The following is a 26109-nucleotide window of genomic DNA, read 5'->3' as shown; positions in this document are numbered from 1 at the left end:
TTTGACACACTTCCATTTATTAATGTGGTAAACTGGAGGGCCATGGAAGTGATACCCTAGTGAAAGGGTTAAATCATGAAGACAGTCAAGCCTTGTATTCTGCAAAGCAGGACAGATTAGGAGCAATCAACTCAAGATGTTCAGGATGATTGTTAGATAATAGAACTGAGAGAGGTTTGACATCTGTAACCTTAAAACTAGAGTTTGATCTTTGAAAGCTGATACAAGAATCGAAGTCTTCATATTGATGATGGAAGCAGACAACCCACCCTGCAAAAACTCATTTCAGGGAGGTAGCACCATCAATTTGCGGGAGACTACAGGAACTTCCGGGAGAGGTGGGATGTCTGCAATACAGTAGTTCCTGAGCTGCTAGCCAGCTAGTTTAAATAAGGTTAGCTATGCTAATGAATGAATCATACCTGTTAAACTCACCTCAACATGTCTTTTACATTTTAACCCACCATGGGCAATAGAAAAGTCACTGTTGCAAACAGTGCAGCGAGCAACACTATCATTATTTTTGATCCTTATTACGCAGGGGTACATTTTGGGGTAGTCTGGGGTGACGTACGTCTTATATTTTCTTTTTTTGGAACACTCTGCCATGGCGCACTCTCCCTCTCTCGTGGTCGCTCTCTCTCGCTCTCGTTCTCTTGCTCTCTCATGCTCTCTCTCGTGGTCGCTCTCTCGCGCGCTCCCAAAAAAAATTGATTTCCGGGACATTGTATATAATTTACGGGCATCAGGGAGCCACTATTAATATGCGGGAGACTCCTGGAACTTCTGGGAGAGGTGGGATGTCTGTGGAAGGAACTGGAAAACCTCCTCAATAAGCTGCTGAGCCAAGGATAAATATTAAACCGCAACACTGGGAAAGATGTTGTTTGGTCAGTGCTGCTGAGAAGTTCAAAACCAGCAAGGTAAACAAGATGCACATCAGGCATGGCCTAATTGGATGGAGATACAGGTTTGAGGGGCTGAATGGGTAGCCCCCATCCTGTGACTAGTGCAAGGACATCAGTGGCTTATTCCTATTGCTATGAAGCTATCCAAGAACTGGATGCTGTGCTCCCTGCCCGCTAATATGATGAACTGATAAACGAGGCTTTGGGCCTACGCTTGGCTGCTCTGGAGTTCGAATCTGAGGATTCATTTTTAGTTTGGAATGCTGTTGTTTGCTTCAATTGTTTATGAGAATTGCATTTTTTTTCTTTCTCCTGTACATTGAGAGTTGGTCATTTATTTTTATTTCTATTCATTATTTCTTTAATTTGGGTTCTTTTGGGTTTTTTGCTTTGTGGCTACCTGTGAGCAAGCGAATCTCAAGGTTGTATAATTTATACATTCTTTGATGATAAGTGTAATTTGAAACTTGAACGTGCCTTTTTTTGTAGATGTGCTGTTGTGAAGTGTGTGTTTAGGAGGGGGTGCCGGTGATTTTCCAAGGGTGGACTGTAGGTTCCTACTGAAGTCAGGTGTTTGGGATACTTACAGGCTCCAGTGAAACCGTGTAAGGTGAAACATACACAAGCTGTGAATGGAGCTCGATCCATGAACTTCCAAAACCTTATCTCTTGGTAGATCTTTTCACCATTTCATCTGGATTCAGGATCATTAGATGTTAAGGATCAAAGAGAGTGGATAACAGTCCAACACCTCCCTCCCCCACCTCCTCTTCCTGATGTCAAACTACTTATACTAACACGTGCATATGGAACATTACAATTACTGTTGAAATTCAACTCTCTGACTGTAACATGATGTCTTTTAAGTGCAGATGCTGTAAGTGGGACCAGTAATCTGATAGCCATTTAATGGAATGAGAAACATCAGAAAGCCTTCATCTACACTAGAACATAAGCCCCTTGGTTCAGTTAGCCTTTGATGGCGAGAGTTACAAATAAAACTCATCTCAAACTAATCTGAGAGAGTGAGAGAGAGGGAGAGAGAGAGAATGAAAATGAATGAGAGAATGAGAATGCTGGCTACTTGGTGTTTAACTTCACCATTTTGCCCATTTTAAAATGTGTTACTTGTACGGATTTGGGTGCCTATTTCTCCTTATTCTACTCTGACCAAAAGCACCCAGTCAGTATAGTGCTCGTACGTGGCTAATGTTACTGGTAATAGACCTGTCAGGTGAATTCTTTATGCTAATGTCAGTACATCGTATGTGTGTAAAGCAACAAGTCATTCTTTATGCTAATGTCAGTACATCGTATGTGATTCTTTATGCTAATGTCAGTACATCGTATGTGTGTAAAGCAACAAGTCATGAAGGGCTGTGGAGGTAGGCCTTCCTTTGTATTTGCAGAGTTCTGTTTTGTGGAGCTGAGCACTTTAAAGACATTGTAGCATCCTGAGAATTAAAGTGAGTGCAGACAAAGTTAAATAAAGTCTTGCATAAGAAATGGTGGGAAAAGAAACCCATTCCCACAGTAGGTGGTGCTCCCTGTTCTTGCAGGTTTGGTCTGAAGTCCAAAAGTTAAAGTTGAAATTTATTTTCATTTGCAGATATGCAAAGGTGCAATGAAAAACTCACTTTCGTCAGTACCATTGGCATTCACAAGTAAAACATAAATGGAGCATAAAATATACCCAATTTTTACAAGGGAGAACACAACTAGAACAGAAGAAAAGAGCTCTAGTTTCATTAAAGCAGGTCATTCTTTGAAATTTGACTGACTGTGTTTTGATTGGTGGCTTTTGTCTTTAATAGATTGAAGTGCTGGGTCTGTATGTAGCGAGGTATTTTATTGAAAGCAATTGACCTTTTAATCAAAGCGACAGGGTTAAGTTCTCTGTACTCCGTGTCCGATTTTATTTGCGTATGCTTTTGTTTCGTTTCAGGCGGAATGAGCCAGTTGTTCGGCCTCACTCTTGGCATTCAACCAAGTTCACCGACAGCCCTCAGGATCCGGCCGCAATGCAGCTATCTTCTAGTGGAGTGTGTTCCTCCTGGCACTCGAGGTACCACGCCACGTGAGTGCCATGCTCTGCTCTATTCCTTTTCTGGTGTTAGGTCAGCAAAAACGGGATGGAATCCTTTGTTGATCTTTGGGATAAGTTTTTCCTTTGTTGAATCGGTGATCAGTAGAATTGAAAGGCCGGTGAGATGGAGAACAAGCCATATTTGTTGTCCATCCCTAGATCCTCCCTGAGCTGAGTGGCTCATGAACCGGATCAGAAGGCCATTAAGATTTAATCTCAGTGCTGTGGGTCTGGAATCACATTTAAGCAAGACTAGGTAAGGATGGCAAGTTTCATCACCTAAAGGACATTAGTGATCAATTTGTTTTCCCAACCACAAACCAGTAGGTGTTTGATAATCATTATCAGTGCCAGCATTTCATTGTAATTTATCTAATCTTCAATTGAGATTCCCCGGCTGCACTGGTTCCATTGGAGCTCATTGTCCAGATCATTGGTCCCCATCTTGATCATCTTGATGACAGTCACTGGACTTATCCACAATGCTGCTGTACCACATTTAAGATGTTTTACACTTTAGCTCCTAGAATCCTTCACTTGGTGTTACTTGGCTCCCATGTACTTAGACAGTTCCTCTGGATCGAGGAGGATTTGCTTCCCGTCTGATTTTGTGGGTTCTGATGGGGCCAATGTGGGAATCATAGTTTCTTCCATAGATGGGGAATAAGGTGGCTGATGAATAGGGATGAAGATAGCGTGTGAGGTGGTGAGTACCCTCCTCCACAGTTCTCATTGTCTGTCTTTGAGATTTCCAATCCAATCATGAAACCTCCTACTCTTCTTTAAGTGGTTCTGTGCTGGATGTTCCCAAGTGTCAGTGGGGTTACTGGGCTTCTTTAAGCATGTGCTTAATCATCGGATAACCTTCCAAGACAGAGGCTGGAACAAAATTTATGTATCAGAAGACCGGTGCCAGGCGTGCAAATACCTTGATCCGTCCAGTGGAGATGACTGAGGGAGGGCTTGTTGGCTTGGAAGAAGATGTTGGCGTTGATTCCCTTATTGTTCCAGTGAAGCTAGAGAATTTTGTAAAGTCAGTATTGGTATTATCTTCCAATGCCTTGAATTACCTGTTGTAGTTAGTCCAGGTTTCTGAAGCATATCAGAAGGCAGGGGTCACGATAGACCATCAGTTTTACGCCAAGTCTGAGACCTTCTCCTTCCGATATCATTTGCCTCAATCAACCAATAGCTCTATCAGTGCATTGAAAACAGTGGAGAATTTTATCATTGAGGTGACTTTTGAGTATTGGGAAGTGGTCCAACTTGTTCAGGATTTTGTCATTAACCTTTTTTTTAATTGCGGGCAGTGTGATACCACGGGGGCAAGTTTGTGGAGTATGTCTTGTAGATATTGAGTGTAAAAGTCCATCCCCTCACATTTCAGTGAAGGAGTGGATGATATCTTGGAGGTCGGTTTCTGAGTGTGTGCACATGTGTACCACAGCTCTTGAGTTCAGTTGGCCTTGCTTCTGGATATAAACCTACAGATGGAAGAGCTTCCCATTAATTCTGAAAGAAGTCCATTGGATCTGAGGTGCAGGACTGAATAATTGTTGGGCCATGCCTTGCTTGATACCAGCCTTCACTGAGATTGGCTCTGTTGCAGACCTGTTGGTTAGTATAAAGGCTTGCATGCCACTGTGGAGCAAAGATAAAGTAGAGAAGCATTTCTGTCTCTCCCAGTTCATGAAGTCAAAATCTTTAGTGAGGTCAAGTATTGTGGCTGGTGCTACACCAGGCATTTTCCTCAGAGCTGTTACTTGACAAAGGTCAAGAAGGTCCTGTTCTCGATGGACGGATTCTGCACTGTGATTTAGGGAGCAGCTCTTTGGCCACTAGGAACAGGTGGCTGAGGAGGACTCAGGCAATGACTTTCCCTATGGCAGTCAGTAGAGAGGTCTCTTTGTAGTTACCACAGTCGGACTTGTCTCCATTCTTGAAGATGGACACCATTATCACATCTCTGAGACCCCCTGAGGTTTATCCGCGTCATGCCAGATGTAGAAAGAGAGATTGTGGATTTGTGATTGCATCTTTCCACACGTACAATTTAGGACTTAAGTGGTGTCTGCTCCCAAAGCCTGTTTTTTTTTAAGGATGATCAACTTATTATTGGTCAGTAATGGCAGCAAGGTTGGCCCAGTTAGGCTGCTGAAGGGTGGAGTTCAGGGTGCTCATGTCAAGGGTAGATATGTGGTTGAGAAGGCCTTTGTGTTTCTCTCCACTGGAGGTGATTGCCGCTGTCTCCCCGTCTCCAGCTTTGCAGGGCCCTTGGGCCGTAGGCACTGAAAGGTTCATACATATCATGGATATTGGCAAGATCTTACACTCTCACTGTCCACCATCAGTTCTTGAGGTACTTGGACCTTTGTCTTCAGTTGCCTGTAAAACTATTTATGTTCCCTTGAATAAAGCTGAAACTTCCACTGGTGACTTTCCATTACCTTGGATGACTATTGGCTTTGCTTTGCTTAGCTGTAGATGGTTGTTTGTCCTCTACCCCTTTGGGTTTGAGAGATGAGAACTAAGCATGGCTCTGAAACCACCCTACACCACAGACTTTATTCACATTCATCAACTTCATTATTAAATGCTACCTATACAAACTCAACTTGAGAACATTTTTCTACAGGGGAAGACAAGAAAGTTATTTTATTTCCCTGATGTCTTTTAGGTTTTCAGCAGATGAAGTGCAGCCTGCTCATGTACAAGCATTACAGGTCTTGTTAGAAAGCTGCCTTATCTTGAAACTTTGTTATATCTCCTTGTCCGTACTTCGTCTCAGCATCCTTGTCACATTTGGACACCTCTTAATCAACAGTCTGAAGCACTTCTGGTATTATCTGATTGCTTAAGCTTGAGCAACCTCAGAATCAGGTTTAATATCACCGGCATATGTCGTGAAATTTGTTGTTTTTGTTGCAACAGTACGATGCAATGCATAATAATAATTACAGTAAGTATATACATATATGTTAGTTAAATTAAATAAGAAGTGCAAGAAAGTAGTGAGGTAGTATTAATGGTTCATGCACTGTTCATAAATCAGATGGCAGAGGGAAAGAAGCTGTTCCTGAATCACTGAGTGCTTGCCATCAGGGTTTCTGTACCTCCTCTCTAATGGTAGCAATGAGAAGAGGGAATGTGCAATGAAAGATGCTCCCTTTTTGAGGCATCGCCCCTTGAAGATGTCCTAGATACTATGGAGGTCGGTGCCCGTGATGGAGCTGACTGAGTTCACAACTTTCTGCAGCTTCATTTCATCCTCTGCAGTAGCGCCCCCGCCCCCCCGCCCCCCTGCCCATACCAGACAGTGCTGCAGCCAGTTAGAATGCTCTGCACGGTACATCTGTAGAAATATGTGCGTGTCTTTGATGAGATACCAAATCTCCTCAAACTCCTAATGAAATATAGCCGCTGACGTGCTTTCTTTGTAACTGCATCAGTGTGTTGGGCACGGGATCAGAGATGTTGACGCTTGGGAACTTGAAATTGCTCATGCTTTTCACTTCTGATTCTGATCCTGGCATAAGTATTAGTATTGTCCAGGTGATCCAAGGCTGTGTGAAGAGCCAATGAGATTGCATCTGCTGTAGACCTATTATGGCGATAGGTAAGCTACAATGGATCCAAGTCCATGCTGAGGCAGGAGTTGATTTTTGCCATAACCAGCCTCTCAAAGCACTTCATCCCTGTAGATGTGAGTGAAACCGGACAATAGTCATTGAGGCAGCTCACCCTGCTCTTCTTGGCCACTGGTATAATTGTTGCCATTTTAAAGCAGGTAGGATCTTCTGAGTGTAGAAAATAGTAATGGAAAATATCTTTGAATAAATATGCCAGTTGGTTGGCACAGGTTTTCAGAGCCTTACCAGGCTTGTTGCCTTGCGAGGGTTCACTGTCTTGTAAGACATTCTGACATCCGCCTCCAAGACAGGGATCATAGGTTACCCAATGCTGCAGGGATCCTCATAGCTGTCGTTTTATTCTCCCTTTCAATGAGAGCATAAAATGCTTTGAGCTCAGCTGGGAATGAGGCATCACTGCTATTCATGATGTTAGGTTTCGCTTTGTAGGAAGTAATGGCCTGCAAATCCTGCCGGAGTTAACATGCATCTGATTCTGCCTCCAACCTCATTCAGAATTGTTCCTTTGCTCTTGAGGTAGCCCTCTGTAAGTCATACCTGACCTTATATGGTCTTGGATCACCAAATCTAACCCCAGCAGACTACCTGGTTCATCCAGGGTTTTGATTCAGGTATGTACAGTAAGTTCTTGTAGTAGTAGGCAGCTGTCGATTTCAGGGGATCATAGGTTTGCACCTCCGGTGGACTGTGACCTTCCCGCCTGGGCGGGAAGATTTGAAGAACCTGCCGTTGCCCATGCAGTGGGCTCCCCCTCTCCACCTCACGGATGTAGTTCAAGGGAAGGGAAAGTGCCGATACAGCTTGGCACCAGTGTCATCGCAGAGGTTGCCAGAGTGAAGTTGTAAACAACATCAAAGTGCCTTAGGGACCCCGGCTCGAGATTTCTTCCTCGGGGTTTACACCTGAAGCCTTTCCCATAGGTGGGTATGGCCGCAAGGCAGCAGAGGTTTAAAATCAAGAGTTTTCCTTCTCATAGGTACACACAGGTTTGATGAAATCAATGACAACTGTGGCATACTCATTCAGACAAGATGAATCCCCGAATACAGTCCAGTCCACCGGTTCAAAGCAATCCTGTAAGCCCTCTTGCGTCTCCCTTGTCCTCACTTCTGGTCCTGCGGTCTTCAGTCTCTGTCTGTGCTCAGGAAGTAGAAGTACAGCCAGGCGATCAGACTTCCCAAAGTGTGGGCGTGGGATAGCACCGTAAGTGCTCTTGATGATGGTATAACAGTGATCCAGTGTGTTGATTCCTCCGCTTCCACAAGTGATATGTTGGTAAAAATTATTTGGAGACTTTTTCAAGCTGGCCTGGTTAAAATCCCCCAAAAATGATGGGGAAGGCACCAGGATGTGCTACTTCATGCCTGTTGATTATGTTGCTCAGTTCCTCTGGAGCCTGTTTGACATGGGCCTGAAGTGGGATGTACCACAACGATGGCAGAAAGCTCCCGCAGCAGATGAAATGATCACTTGATCACAAGATGCTCGAGGTCAGCTGAGCAGGGTCAGGACAGCCCTGCCACATTTGTACACCACTAGGAGTTGATCATAAAGCATATTCCACCTCCTCTGCCTCTGAAAGACTCTGCATTTTCATCTTGATGGTGAATCGTGAAGCCAGCGTGCTGTATCACTGCGTCCAGAATGGGGGAAAGGGGTGGCATTGATATTCAAGTCTCTGTAAAACAAAAAAAAACTTCAAATGTCCTTCTGGTGCAGCAATCTTGCTCTGAGCTCCTCGATTTTACTTTTCAGAGACTCTGCATTTGTCAGCAGGGTAGTGGGTATTGGGATCGAAAGCCATGTTTCCATGAACAAACTTCTAAACCAGCACAGCATCCTCTCTTCCGTTGTTTTAAAGGGGAACCACACCAGCAACCAGAGTCTGCTCGAGACTCATGGCCTTTGAGTAGCGATGGATTTCCCACCCTTCCCAGCATGCCTTCTGATTTTGGTCACATCATAACAAATCCAGATTTTGGGGGCCTCTCTCCCAATGTGTTTTGTAAATTGTTAATATAATGAAAATCCAGCTGGCTGGTGGCTCAATGACATTGGTGCCGGACCCGGGAGTGGAGGTTCCCAGGTTCGAAACCAATCGGGATCCGTTCCCGAGTACGCCTTCCATCCGTGCCGGGTTGAGTGTCTAAATCGCAACTTGGCCTCGTAAGATAACGGGAAAAACACTGCGAAAATGTCTGTGTGAGCAGTGGCTCGCCACACAGTCTCTCTCTCTCACTCTGCACCTTGTAAAAGCCATGAAAAAGACATCATCACGGACACCCGCAGACGCACAGGCACACACGCACAAGTGCGCATGCACGCAGGCACACGCCAAAAAAAAAGAAAATCCAAAATCCTCTTCCAATTGACTTGTACTATTTTCTTAACAGAATCAGAGTGAAATTCTCCTTGGAGCTTTGTGAGTTGTTTATTGATTGTTCTAAAGAAAAGTGCTCATAGTCTAGACCAGAGCATTGAGAGAAGGAAATGGAAGACAGTTACATATTACTTAATGTCTTCAGCAGAGATACTTCACCAAGCTCATCAGTAGCTAGTGCTAGCATAGTTGCATCACTCTCTCGGAGGGTCGTGTATCATTCTGAGGCAGGGGTGTTTGATGGGACTACACGTGCTAGATGGGGTCTGCAGGGAGTGGACCTTAACTTGAGGTGGTACACCTGGGGTTGGTCCAGGCTTGGATGCTTGGAAGATCTACCCAGCTCCCAGATGTGGTACAAGTGGTTGTGGGGGTACCGGACTTGGGTAGGGGTACCCCACATAGGTTGTCTTGAGGGGCTGGGTTGCTGGATTCGAACGTTGGTGCCTGCTGGATGAGCTGCAGATTCCTGATACTTGCCATGCAGACTGGGCATGAGTACTGGAGTACAGGCTGTGGGCCTGATGGGATTCCGGATGGACTGGGAGGGTGGGTGGGGGAGTGGGGTAACATGGTATATTGGCAGTTCAGTGGATTATAACCCAGGAGCCCAGACTAACAATCCAGAGAGCAGAGTTCAGGTCCCACCACGGCAACTGTGAAATTTGAAAATAATCTGGAATTGATGAACAAAGCAGCTAGAAATTGTTCAAACCAAATCCAGTCATGTCCTTCAGGAAAGGGTTCTGCCATCCTTGTCCCTGATCTGCTGATGACTCCAGTACCACTAATGCGGTAGCCTCGTTTACGTCCTCTGAAGTGGCCTGGTTGGCCACAGTGCAGGACAGTGAATGGTGTGCGATCGACGGTGTCCTTGCTGGTGATGCACGCGTCCGGACTATGAGTAAATAAAACACGTTCCTGAGAGGCAGTTGCAGGTGGGTTCAGGGGGGTCGTGGGCAGTGGGTGGTATGCTGGGTGCAGGTCTTTGGAACTGCAGCCGTGGCTTGGTGCTGGGCTGGATTGGGTGCCAGGTGGCGGATGTAGCCTGACTGGGCCACAGTGTCTGAATGGTGGATGTGTGGCTGCCTGGCTGGGTGTTCAGATACTACACTGAGGTGTGACTGCAGAACTGGGTTCTGTGTGTTGGCACCAGTCTGGGGCACAAGTGTACAGTGCCCATTGGAGCTGCAGGTACAGCCATGCCGTCTATTCTTCCAAGGTATGGGTAGTGGTGAAGGGGTCAGGTTGGCGTTTGGAGGCCTGGAGGGCATGGGGAGGGTGGGAAAGTTGGGGAGCAGTGAAGCTGGGATTTGGGTGTATGGCAGGTTTAGGGATATTGTAAAGGGCAGGATGCCAGCTTCTACATGAGGCTATATGGGTACGAGTGGGGGTACAGTGCTTGGTGGATTAACAAGAGCCTGGAAATCCCTGCTTTTGGGATCATGTCTGTGTGCCTGGGAATATTTGCTCCCCCTGTTTCTGGGACCATTTCCCACCTGCGCTTGAGATCATCCCCATGCTCCCATGTCCTGGTCTTCTTCACTGACTTTCCCATTCCTCTCTCTCTCTCTCTCCCCGCAGTTCTTCATCAAACAGCCTCTCAGATCCCTGGGACCAACCGAACCTGCACCACATCTCCCACCAGTTCAGCTCCCTGGGCAGTATGGACAGCCTGGACCAGCCCCCGGGCCTCTCCCTGGCCAAATCCAACACCAGCGTGGAACAAGCCGCCCAGCCCAGCAGGAGGGACTCGGCCTACAGCTCCTTCTCCACCAACTGCAGCACACCTGACTACTCGCTTTCGTCCTCCCGCAGCGACAATGGCTCCTCCACCGAGAATGTGCTGAGCAGGCTTGGCTGCTGGGAAGGGGGGCGCCTGGGTCAGGCCCCCCTCGAAGATGGTGGCCCGGAGGAGAGGAGGAGCCCCCGGCCGGAGGAGCAGGCCCACACCAGGGCGCCCCGCACCAGCCTTGGGCCTGTGTGGCATGTGCCCGAGAAGAGGGTCCTGGCCGACAGCCGCGGGCCCAGGGGGGCCTCTCCGCCCCCTCCTCCGATCCGCAGTGACAGCTATGCGGCCACCAGGGTCCACGAGGGCGGAGGGCAGTTGCGGAGCAGGCCTCATCTCCGTGGAGACAAAGAAGTGATGGAGGGCGGCGGCTGGAGGAACCAGTCCTGCCCCCCCTGCCTGGAGCCTGCCCCCGCTCCGGCTTTGTTGGACAGCGTCTCCTCACACTCCCCTGCTCCCCCGCACCACTGGCAACAGCACAGCGACGAGCTAACCCCGCCGTGGGCCGTCACCTGGCGACAGGACCCAACCCAGGCCTGGGCTGGGGCCTCGCCAGTGCCACCACCCAGCCTAGACTCAGCGGTCCCTGAGGGCCCTGGGCAGAGCAGGTACTTCTGCCTCACCTCTGGGCCACCCCAGCAACTGGCGGTGGAGGGACAGAGCCGCCTCAGGCCAGAGCCTCGGGATAGCCAGAAGGGACCGCTCTACCGCCCAGCTCCGGCCTCCAGGCACCTCCCTGAGGGGGGCCGGGGCAGGGCCAGCATTACAGAGGAGGTGAGCCAGAAGCCTAACTGGGTGAGCCAGAGGGTGGGAGGAGCTGGGACAGGCAGCTGGGCCTCAGACTCACGAGCTGGGGAGGATTGTAGGCCAGGCCCTGGGGTAATGTGTCCCGAGCAGGCGCCCGCCTTCAACTTGCCCGCCCAGGATGGCCGCAGGCCGCATGCTGAGCCAGGCCAGGCAGCTCGCCAGCAGCGACGCAGCGAGCGCTTTGCCACTGCCCTGCGCAATGAGATCCAGATGAAGCGGGCCTTGCTGCAGAAGAGCAGGAGCGTTGCGGCCTTGGCCGGGAGCCCGGAGGCAGGGGAGGGGACAGAATGCAGCTGGGGAGGAGAGCCGTCGGTTGGAGCCGTACCCTGGCCCGACGGCACCTCGTACGCTGACGGCCTGAAGGAAGCTCAGGCCCGAGTCTTGAGGGCCACTTCCTTCCAGAGGAGGGACCTGGGTCCCCTCCGTCCCGCTGGGCCACCACCCTGTCCTGCCCCTCCTCCCAGGAACGGGCCCCCACCCCCACCTCCGGGTAACCCCCCAGCGACTGGGCGGGCGGTCAGTGGCCAACTTGGCCGGGTAGGGGGAAGGAAGCGGCTGACGCAGGAGCAGAGGCTGCGGTCCTACTCTGAGCCTGGCAAAATGAACGAGGTGGGGACCCCGGAGGGGGACGAGCCTCTCCCTCCGCTGCACACCGCTCCCCTAGCCTCCTTCGCTGACAGGCGGCAGTTCTTCGAGGGCGGTGTAAGTGCAGCCCAGCCCCCGGCAGCCTGCGCCAGGCCTGCCCCAGCTCCTGGCGAGGTGGCCCACTGGAAAAGCCAGGCCATTGGCCCCAAGGCAGAGGAGCAGGGACCGGAGAGCAAGGTGCGTGGCCGTGCGGCCTCCTTAGGCATGGACGGCTTGTGGGGAGGGCCCCACCAGACTGGGAGCACGGGGGCCCACCTCAGCGGGTTCCCAGACAGGGCGAGGCAGGGTGGGGCCCCAGGCACCAGGGAACGAGAGGCTGATCTGCAGCGGTTGGGAACATTTGCGGAATACCAGGCCACGTGGAGGGAGCAGAGGAAGCTGTCAGAGGCCAGGAGCTCCAGCAGGTACCATTCTGTGGACAACATCCTGGACCAGGGCTTCGAGCAGCCTGCGAAACTGCAGTACGTGCATGAGAGGTCACGCTCGTCACCTTCCGCTGATTTCTACCTGCAGGTAATCCCGGTTCCCTCTGTGTTGCGGATTACTTGTCACTGAATTAAGCGTGTTTCTGTGGGTGGGGTACTTTTTTGGAAGCAGGCGGCAGAGTCAGCTGGTATTTATTATATAGAGTTGCCTCTTGGGAGTGCGTGTCTGACCGTTCAATTCCCATAGACCAGTGACAGGGTGATAAGGGTTGAAATGTGAAACAGCTGGAGGCTGAGGGTCTGGGCTTGTTCGGTGCAGGATTTTCAGAGGATGGCGTAGCTCGCCCTCCGCTGTGTCTCTACATGTACGTACCAGCATGGCAACCAGGAGTGAGCTGGCTCCACCTCTGCCACCACAGCCTTATGGGTGAGTTCCAAAGGTGTGAACCTCCCAGAGGGAGGCGACCCCCTTATTTTCTCTCAAAGGAGGAAATGTCCTCTCCACATCCACTCTGTCAACATCTCTCAGTGTCACCTACATTTCCATGAAGTTCTCTTCAATCTTCTGAACTCCACTCAAACCTATCCTGTGCTACCTTTCCTCATATGACAACTACCCTTTTCAGGTATTGGTCTTGTCATTCTTCTCTGAAATGCTCAGAAACATCCTTCCTTACATAAGGACACTCTGGATGTAGTCTCATTAATGCTGTATCTAACTGAAGCACAGCCTCCCTTCTTTCGTGCTCGGTCCCCTGAACAATGGGCAGTGACATTCCGCTAGCTCCTTTCATTTCTTGCCGCAGCTATGTACTATCCTTTGGCAGGTCTTGCACCCTGCATCTGAGTTCTGTAATCCCTCACCACTCAGAAAGTCTGCTTCTTCACTTTCCCTGCCAAAATGGACATCTTTACGGTAACATAATTTTCTGTTCCCCTTCCTCATAATGCATAAGAAGCTCCTCACTTCACCTACTCTGTTTTATCAAGCTCTTCACCGGAATGGACGACAATATTTATTTCCCCTCACAGGGCATCTTCTTTTCACCCATCATTATTTCCAAGACCTAACTCAGTTCCATCTTTTGATGCACTTCAGAGAAAAGTACTCGGTCATTTCCTGCCTTTCATGTTACAGTCACAGTTGCTGGCATAGGTAGCTATTGGCCAAGAGGTGGAAGGTGGAATTACTACAGATCAACACCTGATGCTTGGCATGGACGTGGTTGACCAAAAAGCACATCCCTGATGATGGATGAGATGGTCTCCATTCTGGCATCACGTCCAGAGCTACTGGCCGAGGCTGGAAGGACACCTGGACTCCCTGTACTATCGTGGGGATGTAGACAAGATCAGGCGCACTTGCTGCTGGGCCAATAACCCAAGGGCTGAGCTATCAAGCCTTACTAGCCCAAGTATTGAAATCACAGCTGAGTTGTGTAATAGACGTAGAACGTTCAGACATTTGCTTCCTAAAAGAAATCTTACAAGTGCCTTTGATTGTGACTCCAGCCCTGGGCTGCATTTGGGTATAAAGGCTTTCCAAGCTGCCATTGGGTATGGTGCTAAAAGCGAAGTGCAAAATCCCAAACTTTTCCCCACAATGTTTACGTGATAACTGCAGAATTGGTGGCTGTAATTACTCCCGGTGCAGGTGAGTGATGGGAGAATGTGGGAGGAGTGGATGGGCGTGTGAATTGGGTGGTGGGGAAATGGAAATAGGATTGGGATTGAAAATCAAAAGTGTGGTGCAGATGTCGGAAGTCTGAAACAGAAACAGAAAATGCTGAAACACTGACAGAATCTGTGAGAATAAAAGCATGTTTCAGGTCGAAAACTGTTCAGAACTGGGAAAGGAAGAAAAAAGAAAAATAGTTTGTTCTCTCACTTACCAAGTTCAGGTGAAGGAGAATGAATTACTCTGAGAAGCAGCACAAAATCAATGGTCAGAGTTGCCTGAGGGCAGATGAAGTATGAATAGGTACCCAGAGTTGTGTAATGGTATTTTTCAAATCACGGTTGCAATGTAAAACCTTGATCACACGCATCTCTTACAGAGAGTATCCAACTCTTAATTTTTATGGAACCATTCTGCATCAGGTGTTGCTGTTGAAAGACTAACCCAAGATTTCTCTGGACTATTTTGCTAGTGCCATGGAAATTTGTGACTAATCAGACAACTGCACTGGCAAGGTCATTTGTTTTGCCATTTTTGTGGCATAACACACGGCTTAGCAGGATTAAACTATTCAAGCAAATTGTACAGGGGAGGCTTATGTTGTTTCATTTACGACCGAGCTCAGAACAGAGCAAGCCTGTTTACTCGCAATGAGAGAAAATGCTCTTCAGCTAAAAAAGTAAGTTTGAACTCCGTGCTGAGATGGGGAGTCAAAGAAGAATTCCAGAACCAGTTTCAGCGCATTCTTGTTCAGTAAAGCAGTGATGTAAAACAAGGACAGATGGTGGTGAGATAAATTAGTGAGAGCCTAATCAGACAGCAGATCTATGAAGGGCTGAATGGTCTCACTTTGCTCTTGTGCAATTTACCTGTTTCTGCAACAGTGTCATGTTTCAGGCCTTTTGCTGTGCAGGTGGGGCGTGTAAATAAGGTCATATTTACACATCCTGACATTTCTTTAGAAAGACGGACTGCTTATGTAGCTATTAGACAGAGTCGCCCAGAGGCAGGCCGACCTGCCTCACATTCCCAGCAGACCCAAGGTGCAGTGCCTGGCCCTACCCTGCCATTGTCGCTGCTACTTCAAACCTTGCCTCGTCACGTTTACTCATTCCCGGGATTTTGTCATCCCCAGCATGACTAGCCCATTCTCCTCCTAGTCCCAGAGGAGAAAGTGATGGTGACTCACTGACTTCAGTTGCCGCTGGTACAATGAAACCGAGGGGACTGGAATCACTGGTGGAACAGTCTGTCCATAGGTGGCTGGTCTGTGCTCCCCAGGATGAAACGATTGAGAATTTCCAATCTATTGTAATAAAGTTGATTACTACTTGGGGAAGTTATTCAGCCAGTTGCAGAAGTCATGTCTTGCACTGGGGCAGAATCTCACTGAGTGCGATCTCCCACCCTTACCTTCCCAATGCCCTCACAATCACTCACTCCCCCCTCTTCCCCATCCCTACTGACTCTTTCAGCTGCTGTCTTGCCCCTGTACACACACGACTGATGATCCAAATGTTGCACACTTCCTGTTTCATTACTCATGTGCAATTAGTCACTCTCTCCTTAAGGGGAAAAATACACCTTAGTTAGGAGCCCTTCATTAAAACTCCCAGTACTGTCAGCAGCTTTAGTTTTTGCTGCTGTGCAAGAGATAAGCTTTGAATCTGTTTACTCTAGAAGGTAAATTGTGGATTTTATTGATGCTATATACCTTCGTGTTTCTGTATGAGTGTGAGGGGGGTTTTATCCCAGATCTTTCAAAAAGGGGAATCTTTCTCGTTTCAGGACTTGTTATTTATATTTAATAAGAATCTCCAGTGGGTCAGGGTTGGGGGATTAGCTTGGCTTAATAGGATCATCTGTTCAATCACATTTGTTTGGATTCTGTGGGAGTTATGGATTCAGTGCACTGCTTTAAACAACAGTATTGTATTTTCCTTCTGTTTTCTTTGATATATTTCGATCGTTATAAGGATGTTGGAGATCAGGTTGTTGGGTGGGAAGACTGTCTGACTGACTGTTCCTGTGGGAAGGTGGAGCAAAGTGCAAATAGACCGATGATTGGAGTTTGGAGGTGGGGCAGTTTGAGGAGAGAGGTCATGTGATGAAGCCTATAGGGAAACTGAGTTTTCTTTGGGAAGTTCCTTGTGGAGAAATAGAAATAACTTGAAGGAAGTTTTTTCTTGGAGGGTGAAGGTAGTTCACAAACGTTGCTGCACAGTCCTTAGTGTTGGCGGTTTGGAAGCCAGCAAACAGTCCAAAGACTGGCAGAGGGATTGCAGAGAACTGTGTGACCTTCAGAGACATACACAGAACTTGGTCACCCTGCTACGTTTACTGATTAGGGGCCAAAGGACAAATAAATCCTACTCCAGACAGTACGGGCTTGGATACGACAGATTCTGGTCTGCTCCAGAAAGACTAATTAGAGCAGCAGCCCCTGTAGTTACCATTTGTTCATATTATATTGAGCAGTGGGATTAGAGATAGAGGTACTCATGTCTCCAAATATAGGGCAAAGGTAATGACCGACACTCCGTGGCCACTTTATTAGGTACCTCCTGAACATAATGAAGTGGCCACTGAGTGCATGTTTATGGTCTTCTGCTGCTGTAACCCACCCACTTCAAAGTTCAAAGTTTGGCATGAACACTGAATTCTCCAACTTCCAGTAATTCCCTTCCCCCATCCCAGTTTCACTCTGCCCCCTCCTCCAGCTGCCTATCACCTCCCTCATGCTTCCGCCTCTTTCTACTACCTATTGTGCTTTCCCCTATTCCTTCTTCACCTTTCCTGCCTATCCCCTCCCCCACCCCTTTATCTATCCCCTTACTGGTTTTTCACCTGGAACCTACCAGCCTTCTCCTTCCCACCCTCCCCCTCCCCCTTCTTTATAGGGCCCCTGCCCCCTCCCTCTTCAGTCCCTGATGAAGGGTTCTGGCCTGAAACGTCGACTGTTCGTTTCCTTGGATGCTGCCATTCCTGTCAGCTTGAACCAGTCTGGCCACTATCCTGTCCCCTCTCATTAACAAGGCATTTTGCCCATAGAACTGCCACTTACTGGATGCTTTTTTAAAATGTTTTTTGCACTGTTCTCAGTAAATTCTAGAGACTTGCATGAGAAATCCCAGGTGATCTGCAGTTTCTGTGATACTCAAACCACCATCTGTGGCACCAACAATCATTCCACGGTCAAAGTCACTTAGATTACATTTCTTCTCCATTCAGGTGTTTGGTCTGAGCAACAACTGAACCTCTTGACCATGTCTGAATGCTTTTATGCATTGAGTTGCTACCACATGATTGGCTGATTAGATATTTGCAATAGTGAGCAGGTGTATCTAGTAACATGGCCACCGACTGTATGTTTATACCACGCAGGAGAATTCGGTTTGCTAAGTAAACTGTAGTACATGAAATAACACGTAGAATTCCTGCCATGCCCCAAAGGCGAGCAGGTGGGTAGGTCAATTGGCATCCAGTGTGTGAGTTTAGATTAGGGATTGAATTTGGGAGGAGTTGAGGGGAATGTGGGGGAATAAATTGGGATGTGTGTAAATAGGTGTTTAACAGTCAGCATGGACTCTGTGTGCCGTAGGGTCCATTTCTGTGCTTTAACTCTACGTGAACTCACCCCTGGGTGCGTTGTACAGTTCTGATGAAGTCTCTTCAACCTGAGGCATTAGCTTTCTCTTTCCACAGATGCTTTTCACACTCCTGGTGTTTCCAGTGTTTTCTGATTTTGTTTCAGATTTCCAACACCTGCAGTGTGTTGATTCTCCTTGCACTTTACTAAGGGGTTGGCTCCATAATTAGTGTGGTATCATGTGAAATGCAGACACCGGGTGACAGATTATCTACAGATGCTTCTTAACCATCCTGCAGGATATTCCCATTGAGGTGAGGAGGCGTCCAGAAGGTTTCCAGAAGGAGATGGCTCGTCCAACTACTGAAGCTGGTGCAAGTGCTTGCAGACGGTGAGTACTGAGGGGGTGGGGGTTTCCATGCAGTGCCAAGAAGCGCTTCACTCTGATTCTGTCAACTTTTGATGAAGTTGTTGATTTTTGGTTGTTCTTGAACACGGAAACCCAAATTTACACTTCAGAAAGAATGGTTTGTAATGATCATCACAACGTTTAACAAGACCTGCATTGAAATTATAACTCACAAGGGAAAGTTGAGTGGACACCTTCCCTGAAGGCACTTTCATTAGATTTGATTCATACCATTGAGATCAAGCACTTACATAATTTGTTGCAAACTCTGCCTGTGGTCCATTGTTTCAGTGATCCATTTGGAATGTCAGCCTTGGCCTTAAAACAGAATTCCAGGCAGCCTCCTTCGTAAGTGTTCCATTCCCCGTTCTCCTCATAAGGGTGGTGGAAATATAGAGTTTCCTCTCCCAAGGTTGCTGCAGCTGCTAGAAACGGGTTGACTTCAGAACCCTGATCTCATTCTCGTTGCGAGTTTGAAGGTACGTGGGATGAAGGTAAGAAAGTGGAACTGAGGTTCAGCTTGCACTTGAATCTCATTAAATGGTGGAATGAAGCTGAGGGGCTGAGTGAACATCTCCCGGTCTCGATGAGAATCCTCATTCTATTGTCCCCAGGTGTTTTCAAGTGTGACGGAGGATTCCCAAGTGCAGTGGAATAAAAGGGGACATTATTTTCCATCCAGGAATAACAAAAGCAAGCAGTGAAGACCAGAGGGTGATTTTCCTGCGTTTTTACCCCAAATTGGCCCAGAACTTGTTTTTTTGTGTGTTTTATTCACTTTTTTTAGGATCTGGATCTTGCTAGAGGGGCCAGCACTTAATGCTTATCACGGTTCCCTTGAGCTGTTGACATTGGGCTGCCTTCTCACCCTCTCTGGTGAAAATGCTGAGAGAAGTGCTTGTTCATGAATCACAGAAAGTTGGTTTGCAAGTACAACAGGTTATTAAGAAGGCAAACGGAATGTTGGCCTTCATTGCTAGAGGAATTGAATTCAAGAGCAGGGAGGTCATGCTGCAACTATACCCGGTACTGGTGAGGCCGCACGTGGAGTACTGTGTGCAGTTCTGGTCACCATACTTGAAGGATATACTGGCTTTAGAGGCGGTACAGAGGAAGTTCATGAGGTTGATTCCAGGGACGAAGGGGTTAACCTATGAGGAGAGATTGAGTCGCCTGGGACTATGCTCTCTGGAGTTCAGAAGAATGAGAGGGGATCTTATAGAAACATACAAAATTTTGAAAGGGATAGAAGTAGGAAAGTTGTTTTCATTGGTAGGTGAGACTACAACAAGGGGACATTGCCTCAAGGTTCAGGGGCGAAGATTTAGGACGGAGATGAGGAGAAATTGTTTTTCCCAGAGAGTGGTGAATCTGTGGAATTCCCTGCCCAGGGAAGCAGTTGAGGCTTCTTCACTAAATATATTTGAGATACAGTTAGATTGATTTTTACATAGTAGGGGAATTAAGGGTTATGGGGAAAAGGCAGGTAGATGGAGCTGAGTTTATGGACAGATCAGCCATGATCTTTTTGAATGGCGGGGCAGACTCGATTGGCCGGATGGCCTACTCCTGCTCCTATTTCTTATGTTCTTATGTAGGAAGGAGTTCTAGGGTTTAAACCCAGTGACAGTGAAGGAGCCAATGATACATTCTGAATGAGGGTGGGTGGCAACTATGAGCAGCCTTGCACTTGCTGCCTTTTTTCACCTCTTTCGGGAAACCTAATGGTTAAGGTTGGGCTGAAAGTGATGAAGGATGGCTGACTGGACCTTCAGCTCATTTCTCGTTTGTTCGTGTCCGTTCTCTCTGACCCAGTGAGTGGAGAAACAGTCTACACTCTTCTCTCCTCCCTCGCTTTGTGTTGGCCCTCGGCTATTCTGATTCTGCTGCGTGAACTCATTTTATAAAATAAAGAAGGAACAGTTCTTGGGAGTTTCAGGCTTTTCAAAAGAATGGAATGGTTGCAAAGAGTTAAATATAGTTGATTCTTTTGGAAGAAATACAGCTGTCAGTCATTGTTGTCAGTGTGTTTTTCTTGGCATGGAATTATCCCCTGGTGATTGGTTTTGAATAGTTGTGGTTGTGTGAGAAGTCAGTCTGACAGTCAGCAGGCGGCAGTCGTCATTTCACCATAATGTTTTACGGGGCTCTCTGTGAAGATGCTGGACTTGCCCCTTCCTTGCCTGGTCATTGTGGATATTGGTCCTGATCTGTCATGAGAAGAGGACAGAGGGGAGTCAAATGTAAGTGGACAAATGGTGTAAGGGAGGCGACTGACTGTTTCTCAGTACTGTGCAGCGTCCAACACCAGTGTCTACTTCCTCCATCTCACAACTACTCCTCTTCTCTTTATACTGACCATCTCCCCTTTCCAGTCTTAGTCCTGATGTAGGAGTTTAAAACATTAGGCCATTCAGCTCATCAAGTCTGCTCACTATTCCATCATGGCTGATTTATCACGCTCAACCCCATTTTCCTGCCTTCTCTCTCTAACATTTGACACCCTGACTAACTAAGGAGCTATTAAGCTCAGCTTTAAATATACTCAATCAATAGGCCTCCACAGCCATCCATGACAAGGAATTCCGCAGATTGACCAACCTCTAGCTAAAGAAATTTCTTCTCTTCGCTGTTCTAAATGGACATCCCTCTATTCTGAGTCTGTGTCCTCTGGTCCCAGAGTCTTCCACTGGAGGAAACATCTTCTCCACATCCACTCTGTGCAGGCCTTTTAATATTCAATAGGTTTCAGTTCCAACTTCAGGCAGATGGGGCTCATCAGCTGTGCTTGATGTCTCATCTTCGAGAAGGAAAACTCCGATCTCAAACCTCCGCTGCCCTGAGGCTATACCCTCACGTGGAGAAGGATTCAGGGGTATACCCCGAGGAAACTTCCAGAGCTGGAGTCCCTAAGGCAGTCCTACATTGAATTCAATGCTGATAGACAACTCCAGCGATGCTGCTCGTACCAAACTGTATCAATCTCTGCTGTTCCTTTGGGTTCATCAGATGTGTGGGGAGTGGGAGCATGGGCAGCAGCTTGCTCTCCACATCATACTGCCCAGGCTTGTGTATCACGTAGATAGCTGGGATGCAATATCCATGGTTGACCCTGAGATGGAGGCCTCAGAGGTCTCAATGAGAGATCCCTCTGACTCTTGTAATCTTCAGTGAGTACAGGCCCTGAGCCATCAAATGCCCCTCATATGTTAACACTTTCATTACCAGTCATCCTCATGAACCTCCCTCTCGACCCAGCACATCTTTTCGTAGATAAAGGGCCCAAAACTGTTCACAATACTCCCAAGTGCAGTCTGACCAATGTGTTATAAAGCCACAGCATCACATCCTTGCTTTTATATTCTAGTCCTCTTGAAATGAATGCGAAAATTGCTTTTGCCTTCCTTTCCATTGACTAAGTTAACCTTTAGGAAATCCTGCACAAGGACTCCCAAATCCCTTTGCAAATCTGATCTTTGAATTTTCTCCCTGTTTAGAAAATAGTCCACACCTTTATTACTTCTATCAAGGTGCGTGACCATACACAGCCCTACATTGTATTTCACCTGCCGCTTCTTCGCCCATTGTCCCAATCTGTCCAGGTCTTTCTGCTGACTCCCTGCTCCCTCAGCATTACTTGCCCCTCCACCTATCTTTGTATAGTCTGCAAACATAGCCGCAAAGCCATCGATTCCGTAATCCAAATCATTGATATATAGCGTGAAGGGAAATGGTTCCCATACTGATCTCTGTGGAACCCCTAAAGGTGCTGTCTTGAGGATGAGGCTTTTCTTCTTGGCACAATTCAGGTGGACGTAAGTGATCCTGGTGGGCTAGTGGACATCTGGGATGTTCTCCAAGGTGTCCTGTCTAATCTTTATCCCGAAACCAGCATCATTACAATGGACTATATGGTCACCGTTGCACTGCGCATGCTGGTACTTGCTATGTGCAATTTGACTGTCACATTTCCTGCAATACTGCAAATGTTGCTGCAATATCCACACTTCTCAAATGCTTCTTTAGTGGTAGGCCACTTAGCAGTGAACAAGGCCATGGAAAATCTTACTTAAATACAATTTTACCCTTTATTTTTGGTTTGCTCTCTCATTTCTGCTCTCTCTTTCACCTTGTACTAATCAGTGATCTATACTGCTCAGTTGAGAAGGTGGCCTTTGTCAATGTCATATCTTTAACACACTGAAGTATCTCAAGCCTCATGGATATTGCCAAACCAATTGAAACTTGTTGTTTGCCACGCTAAAGGAAAAACCAGCTGTTCATGGAACTAAAAGCCAGGAAGAGAGCTTTTAAGGACAATAGACAATAGGTGCAGGAGTAGGCCACTCAGCCCTTCCAGCCAGCACTGCTATTCACTGTGATCATGGCTGATCATCCACAATCAGTACCCTTTTCCTGCCTTCTCCCCATATCCCTTCACTCCGCTATCTTTAAGAGCTCTATCTAACTCTTTCTTAAAAAAATCCAGAGAATTGGCCTCCACAGCCTTCTGAGGCAGAGCATTCACAGATCCATAACCCTCATTTTGGGCAGGAATTCCAGAGTTTGGGATACATATAGTGGAAATCAAAGGTGAGATCCAAAATATCAGGGCCTGAGCAAGAGGAGAAGAATGGAACCGTCTGCGTTGACATGAGAGTCTGCAGATGCTGGAATCTGAGGCAACAGTCTGCTGGACGAACTCAGTGGGTTGAGGTGCGTATATCTAAAGAAAGCAAATATTGACATTTTGACAATTCCTGTCTTTCCAGAGATGCTGCTTGACTCACTGAGTTCTTACAGCCAGTCATTGTCACTCTGTCATTGTCTCAAATGACGGAGGTAGGCGGGGAGGGAGTCATATGTGTACTGGTGTCACCCATCCCATGCTGACTTTAGCTGTGATAATGAGCAGACTGTTGGGGTTTGGAATCAGCCAACAATTCAGTGTAACTCATTAACAGCGGGCGCCCATTGAAAGGAATACACCTACAACAGCATTTTTTTTGCTAGTGTGGCACAATTGTTTCTTTGTGGCTCTGGAATCTGTATAAACCACAGTGCTGAGTAGCAGCTGTAACAACAAAAGCCCAGTGTCTGTCCGTATGGGTAAACCATCCTATATTGCAGATGAAACCCAGTGGAAATGCAGTTGAATGCCTTCACTCCATTTCCTTGTGCCTGGTGGTGCAGTAGCCAGAACAATATCGAGTGTCCCATCAGCCTTTGAGAGAATACAAGCTAAAGCATTAGTAGGATTTGCTTGAAATTACGTTGTGATCTTTGTGTAACTCAAGGGACTGCAGGTGGTGGGATGCCGAGCAACAAACTATCTGCTGGGTGGACTCAGCATCTGTAGGAGGAGAGGAATTGTTGACGTTCTGTGTTGAAGCCCCACACCCACCTTCACGAGAGTGTGGTCGAAGAGCCAGAGAGCAGTGGAAACCGCAGAGGGAGTAAGAATGTAGTCGATGCAGGATACCTTGCATCCTTCTCACCAAAAGACTAATTGGTCTTGCACTGCTGGGGCTTCCAGGAGTGGGAGCAGAGACCCTGCTGTGGTGAGGAGTTGACATTGTCAGCACAGAAGAGAGGCACAATGAAGCTGATCAATGGTTTCACAACTTAGTCACAGGAGCAGGAAAGCACAAATCATGAACCAGGATCACAGGAGATGTAGGTACCTGATGCTCAAGCTTGGGGTCACTTTGCACAGTTGGCTTCTTCAGAATCAACAATGGTCCCCCTGCACATAACGTTTTGGGAGGCCCATGAGCACTGGCACTACCTACTGCGGGTCAATTAAATCACCAGATCCTCTTCATAGATCGCAATTCAGGAGCCGGTGAGAAGCAGCTAGGGGCTTTCCAGTTTAGGCTAAAGGTCCAGCCTACATGCAGATGCTTTTCTGTGGCAGATGTATGACTGAGATCAGTAGACGAGCTGGAGTACACTGGTGCAGTTGTGCGTCCTAAGGAATTGAGCAAGGCTCATGCCTCAGACTAGCTTAGTAAGGGGTGGGGGTGGGTGCACTCATATCAAGTCTGGCATTGGCTTTCAGATTTGGGACCCACTGACAAATGTTTACCAAGTAGTCAGAGCTCGTGGAGGAGGAACCTAATGAGCCTGTGTCAGCCTGTTTTTTGGGCACCTACTCCCAGCACAGCTTCTACGGTGCTGGGATGAGGTAGAAAGGACAGGCATGTAGGCCTGAGATAGGAACCCTTCTGTAAGTTTTGCAAGTGGCTTCCGGTAAGGTGACAACTCCGCGCTGCTGACACTGCCACTGGACTTGATCTTGTTTGGTTGGATTTCCATCTGCTCAGTCACTGACCGTTCTAACACTGGCTGGACATTGGATCTCAGCGAGGAAGCTCACAGGACAGGAGGGGGAAGATTTTGCGCTCTATGACTCTCAAACAGGAACCACATCCTGCCATGTTCCTGGAGGCAGGAGAATGGATGCTCTCAGCTTTAAGCATTTGACAATGATTACTTTGGGTAAACATAAAATCATGTTCAGGGTAGACAAGCTTAAAGGTTCGGACAAATAAAACAAGTTAGCTTGGTTCTGCAGCTTGTCAGCTCTACCTAACCTGAGAAAACTCAAGGTAACAATGCTATCAGCACCACTCATTTCAGAGTCTCGGAGTCAAAGTTCAACACCAAGTGTATGTTTACAGAGTATGAGGATTTCTTGATATGAGTGTGTTGGTTACTACAACACCAGATAACCTGGGAAATAATAAAAGAGCTGTGGTAAATGAGTAAATGATAGCCATCAAATAGCTGCTGTGTTTTACAGCTTCGATATGGCCCACTTTGATTTCACTTTATTCTTTATTGTCTGTAACAACTTAGAACATTTGGAATTCATTTTCAAAGTATTATCTTGGAAAATCAGAAGTACCAAGGCAAATTTCAGACTAAATATTCCCAGAATCTCTCAGCACAGGAGCTTTTGAGAGCTTTATGAAAGAAACACACTGTCTCATGGTCTCCCCATTATTATCCAGCAGTGATCACTTTGTAGTTTCCTGCTATGTACAATTCAGCTAATGTGCAATACATCAGGTCAGGCAGCATCTATGGAAATGAATCATCAGTTGACGTTATGGGCTGAGATCCTTCTTCAAGGCTGAAGAAGGATCTCAGCCTGAAATGTCAGCTCGATTCATTTCCATAGGTGCTGCCTGACTGCTGTTCCTCCACATTTTGTGTGTGTGGCTCTGAATCTCCAGCAGCTCCAGAATTTCTCGTGTGTATAATTTATTAATACATTTCTCACAAATCAAAACTACCTAATTTCCTTTAAGGATGTGATAGTTGCTATATGAATGAAAGTATTTTCCTTTCACAACTCTCTAGATTTTTCCTTTCCGTGTGTTTATTCAACTTAATTTAAAAAATTGCCCTTCAGTCGGCTGCCCCCATGCTTTCTGGCTGTGCTCAGCACATTGTGCCAACTTGCTGAATAAAATATTCCCTCCTATTGTTCTTCTAATTCTTTTCAGAATGACCCTAAATCTGTTTGCTGGCTACTGACCTATTGGCCAAAGCAAACAGTTGCTAGTTTACTGGATGCTCTGCCAGTGTATCGCTGGTGGACTGCCAGGTTCTGTTACGTTGTTAGGCAATAAGAGTACCAATATTTTTGAATGGAGTCTGTTGCGTATTAGGCACTAAGAGAATACCAATATTTTTGAATGGATCAATGGTAAATGGTTTTCCTTTGTCACCTTT

General features: G+C 47.1%; 1 protein-coding gene across 7 annotated transcripts in view; it reads left to right on the top strand.

Moving 5' to 3' along the window:
- shroom2a (shroom family member 2a) overlaps positions 1-26109 on the top strand; it is a 249094-nt gene that overhangs the window by 167521 nt on the left and 55464 nt on the right. For 5 of the 7 annotated variants that reach the window (XM_063051094.1, XM_063051090.1, XM_063051089.1 and 2 more), the window contains 3 exons: positions 2854-2985; positions 10609-12778; positions 18257-18348. In XM_063051094.1, coding sequence (XP_062907164.1) covers positions 2854-2985; positions 10609-12778; positions 18257-18348 — 2394 coding nt within the window. The remainder of the gene's footprint in view (positions 1-2853; positions 2986-10608; positions 12779-18256; positions 18349-26109) is intronic. The other 2 variants (XM_063051091.1, XM_063051093.1) reach the window with 2 other exon arrangements.

This window comes from Mobula hypostoma, chromosome 6 (genome assembly GCF_963921235.1).
Source record: "Mobula hypostoma chromosome 6, sMobHyp1.1, whole genome shotgun sequence".
In the NCBI taxonomy this organism is placed as follows: Eukaryota; Metazoa; Chordata; class Chondrichthyes; order Myliobatiformes; family Myliobatidae; genus Mobula; species Mobula hypostoma.
The sequence above is the reverse complement of the archived record's forward strand: the minus strand, read 5'-3'. Positions and strand labels throughout refer to the sequence as shown.